We start from the raw sequence: 4743 nt of genomic DNA on the forward strand, positions 1-4743 counted from the left end.
AAAGACCGCAATACCTCAAGAGATGAAATAAAAATAAAATTAGAAAAACCAGAAAATAGCCGAGAAAGGCGATTCTGGGCAAAATACATTTCCGCGTACCATGGAGAGATGGTAAGAAACTAACAAGGGAATCGGCATTCATGTATAAAACAAAATTCTCGGGTATAAAGATGAGCTGATGTGGCAGGGTTAGGATTATCGAGATTAAATGTGTCCCCAAGAATGTTCAGCAATGGACTTATCGCATTCTTGAAAAGGAACTTCTTTAGTCTAAATTTAAAAACCCGTCCGGTTTATACAATATAGCCAAGGTTGCGCTGGCAAGGAATTCAGTCTCAGCTACCACGGTTTCTCTAGTTCCCCCCCCCCCTTTTTTTTACTTTCCATTCTTTGATGGTAACTACACATTTTTTTTAAAATTTCATATCACCTTTTCTTCATTCACGCCCGAGTCTTAAAAATCGGTACCTATATTTAAGCGAGCCAAACATTGTGAGGGCTCGCTAGACGTTAATGACTCGTGACGTGAATTTTTGAGTGCTCAAAACGCCTTTTATTTACATTTTCATATATTTTGAAGATAATGAAATTTTTATTTTCCCACTTCAGTTTCTGAGGATTATTCATTGAGTGACACACTATATTAAATTAAAATACTACACGCGTTATTAAAATTAGTTTTACGTAAGGTAATGGTTATGGCTCTTTGATTGAAAAAAAAAAGTCTTATAATATATAATTCGACAAAACTTTCTAAAAAACTCAATGCAGAATTCAATTCAAAAAACGGGAAATAAACTCATATCCTTGTAACTCTTAGCGATTTGACAACTCCAATCGTATTAAAAATCGTAAAGTTATAGAGTGGATATTAATATGGTAAGAAGCAAAAAATATTTTTAAAAGAAAAATACGCACATATTCAAACAACAAAATTTATTCTCCAAAGAGGGTGGTAGCAAAACACTATCCAATATAAACACTTGTATGAATACATCTATAGACGACATTTTGGATATTTTTAAATTCTTATTTTCCATATTGGCAGGGTTTATTCGTAATTTGTATTTCCTTTATGTCAATGTACTGAGGTGGGGTGCCGACAGGAACACTCATTTTAATTGAAAACTGAAAGAAAGAAGAAACATTAATACCGACTGAGTATATGAAGCAGTACTTAAATGAGAGAAACTTTTGACTAGAAAAAAAGAAAAAAAAACGATTAATGAGGGAGGTCATCAGCAAGCGTTCTCCCAGCATCCGATGATGCGAAGGATACAACCTGATCATGTGAAATACATTCATTAACGAAAAGCTAGTCAATCAGGTTCTCGTTTGCAGGTTAATTTCGTTTCTCTACTCAGATGTTACAATCAGAGTTAGGAATTTTTTTTTTCTACTTAAATAGTAATTACAAAAACACAGCTTTAAAAATTCATCTTTCTTATGAGGATTCTAAAAAATATATTTTTTTTGGTATTTATTAAGATGCTTCCATTTAATTCGTGACTGGTGCGCGTTAAATCTGCCGAGTCACAAAGTCCTCCTTGCTCTCATAACAAATCATACCTTTGAGAGTACTGAATTGGAGAGTGATCGTTCTCTGGTTCAGGTCGAAATGACGATCTGTGAATGAATAAATGAATGGGTCCGCCCTACAAACGAGTTGAGAGGCGTGTGTGTGGCCATAGAGAGGGTGCCCCAAGAAACTCAAATTTGCCTTAAAATTGCTTTAATTCACCAAGCAGGATCGCTGATATTGGCAAGTGACATTTATAAACAACCGCAACTTCCATTTAATGTATTCACTATCTGAATGAATCCATTGATTTGAATATGTTTATTGGAATCAGTTGACTATAATAAGGTTGTTCATTATTTTTCGACGCTGTTTTAAATCAATCATTCTAATAAATACATTCATTCGTTGTTTGCTTATTAAAATTAAAGAATCGGTTCCATTACATTCATTTGTATCAGGTTTTTCTATTTATATGCATTATCCATTTTGACCATAATCCTAATGGATTCTGGTATGAATTGATTAGTGTTAGTGATTCAAAATAATTTATTAGTCAGTAATACAAACGAGTTATTTATAATACAGCTAATACATTTTAACATTGATTTGAATCCGATGCATTCATTTGAATTATCATTTTTTTTAAAAAAGAAAATTGAATAAGTCTGATATTCATATCACATAATGAGTGATCAATATTTGATTAGTCAGTGCCTTTAAAGTACCGATTATTAAAATGTTATTACTTTTATGTTCCCGTCATATCCCACTTGTACGGGAGTCTTGAGGAAATCAGCCCATGGATAGGTCCATACTTGCATGGGGAATTTCTGTCCATTTTGTTCAAACTCAACTTCAACGCTGCTGTCATCCTTCTCTCCTGCTACGTTGGGTCCCTTCCTCAGGCTGATTAGCATGCAAGTATCTTTCTTGGATTGGATTGGATTGCGGAAATGTGCAGTTGCAGTCTTCCCTCCCTTCACCACAACACTCAACAGATTTCCTGACACAACAGAGAAAAGAGAATCGCTTTGGTCAATGTCCCAAATATTTGATATTTATTCGATATTTTAATATCTGCCGAAGATAGATTAGGAGAAACATCAGTACCTATTAAATACTTACTGGGAAGTTGAAGAATCATTTTATAATTTCAGAAGTGTTTAGATAATGCTATTTTTCATACACATCAATGATGTTTTAAGTTTTCGGGGACCGACATTAAATTACTAACGTAGAATAGTGTTTTTGAATACCCTATGTTTTGCATTGTGCTGCATTGAATTTGTAACTTATAGCAATTATTTTAGTTACTATATGCAACAATGGCGCAGAATTTCGTAACCGCAGCTTAAATATGAATGGAAATATAGACATTTTTATAAAAAAATAAATAATAATTTTTCTTTGTCTGATGTTGTTTTTTTTTCTATGACTTTAAAAACATTCGATAAAATGAATCAACATTTATAATAGTAATTTAAAATTAGTTGCAAGACTATTGCTTTAAAATTTCAGAAAAATACATTTAAAATTGTGCATGCTTGGGAAAAGTTTTTATTCTTTTTTCTTTTAATTTTTTTTTCTTCTAACGGCAGGCACTTGAACATTCGTTTTTCACCTAGGAAGTTGCCGGAAGTGTTACTCATTTAACGTTACCCAGTGGGCACCTATGAACCTAAGTCACGGAGGCGAGCAACATTACCCATGCCACACTGGCGCCGATACCCGTTTTATAGGCTGGGCCACATTCACTCAGCACACAGTCGAGAACAACACACAGAGAGAAACATCCATGCCCTGAGCGGGATTCGAACCCGCAGCCATCGGCCTCGCAGTCAGGCAAGCTAACCGCTCGGCCACCTGGCCGTCTTCTTTTAATTTTGAAGATAATCGTATTTGGCAACTAATAAAAAAAATCCAATTGGAATATTTAAAACGTTTTAAGAAATTTTCTAAGTAGTTTTTGTACTTTTTTTTAATTAAAAAAAAACCTCAAATTGATAAGGGATTTTCGACAAATATTATTTTGTATAATAAGACAAATTTAAATAGCAACTGATAATGCCTTACAATAAACGTCCATACATCGAAATAAGATTTGTATAAGGAAAGAAAGAGCAGATGAAAGAAAGATTACTTTCATGGGAAGCAGATCCTTAATAATGCCGGTGTCATTAAAATAAATCTTATTTGACAGTACAAAATGAAATTTGTGGAAAACTCTTTATCATTTTGAGTTTCGTTTAACAGGTACAAAAACTATTTAGAAAATTTCTTGAAACTTTTTAAGATTTTCAAATCGGACTTTTTTTTTTATTAGTTGCCAAATACGATTCTCTGCAAAATTAAGAAGAAAAAAATTCAAACTTTTCCCGTGCATGGGCAGTATAAATTAACTATTTTAATCTTGCGCAATTTTAGATTAATTTTAAAACAATAATTTTGTAAATAATTTAAAATTGCTCTAAAAATTTTCTTTAATTTAGAATATTTTTAAAATTATAGCAAAAAATCGTAAGACGAAAAATGTTTTTTATTTCTTTATAAAAATGTTTATATCTCCACAAATAAACTGCTGTTTGTAGAAAATGCAACACCATGNGATTTATTTTCTACAAACAGCAGTTTATTTAAGCTAGGTTTACGAAATTTTGTCCGATTATTGTATATAATAACCAAAACAATTGCTACAAGTTACAAATTTATGGATACATTTTTTGCATAGAGTGCCAAAAACACGTTACCGTTTGTAATTTATTGTCAGTCCCTTAAACCTCGGAAAGCTTTAAACATCATTCATAAGTATGAGAACTATACGCTTCTAAAGTTATGAAATGATTCTTTTATTATTTCCTGAGAAATATTAAAAAAATTTATTAGTGTGTAGAAGTATTTCCATTATTTTCTCTACACCCTGTATTTTACGTTGGTTATATTAATACAATATTAGAAAGCACTCTAATTTACGGATATAATCGTGTGAGCTGATGATGAGATTATATCTTTTCGTTCTTTTAATTTCTGGCTTTTTAATTTTATTTTTAAAATTTATTTTAATCTGTAATAATTTTTCTTCTTTTCTTCAAAATATATTTTTCCTTTTTTTTTCTTCAATTTTATTTCACGGGCTCTATGTACTTACATTGCAGTTTATGCGCGGTTAATATTATAAACTTTTTACTTTTTTTTTAAATTTCTTTGTATATATATATATCTCC

At 31.6% G+C, this 4743-nt stretch overlaps 1 protein-coding gene across 3 annotated transcripts in view; it reads right to left on the reverse strand.

Moving 5' to 3' along the window:
- Positions 1-921: 921 nt before the first annotated feature.
- LOC107442952 (CRISP/Allergen/PR-1) overlaps positions 922-4743 on the reverse strand; it is a 21156-nt gene continuing 17334 nt past the window's right edge. For all 3 annotated transcript variants that reach the window (XM_071179049.1, XM_043050711.2, XM_071179048.1), the window contains exons 8-9: positions 2269-2525; positions 922-1128 (exon numbers count right to left, since the gene is read on the reverse strand). In XM_071179049.1, the coding sequence (XP_071035150.1) occupies positions 1030-1128; positions 2269-2525 (356 nt within the window). In that variant the 3' untranslated portion in view covers positions 922-1029. The remainder of the gene's footprint in view (positions 1129-2268; positions 2526-4743) is intronic.

This window comes from Parasteatoda tepidariorum, chromosome 3, assembly GCF_043381705.1.
Source record: "Parasteatoda tepidariorum isolate YZ-2023 chromosome 3, CAS_Ptep_4.0, whole genome shotgun sequence".
Lineage (NCBI taxonomy): Eukaryota > Metazoa > Arthropoda > Arachnida > Araneae > Theridiidae > Parasteatoda > Parasteatoda tepidariorum.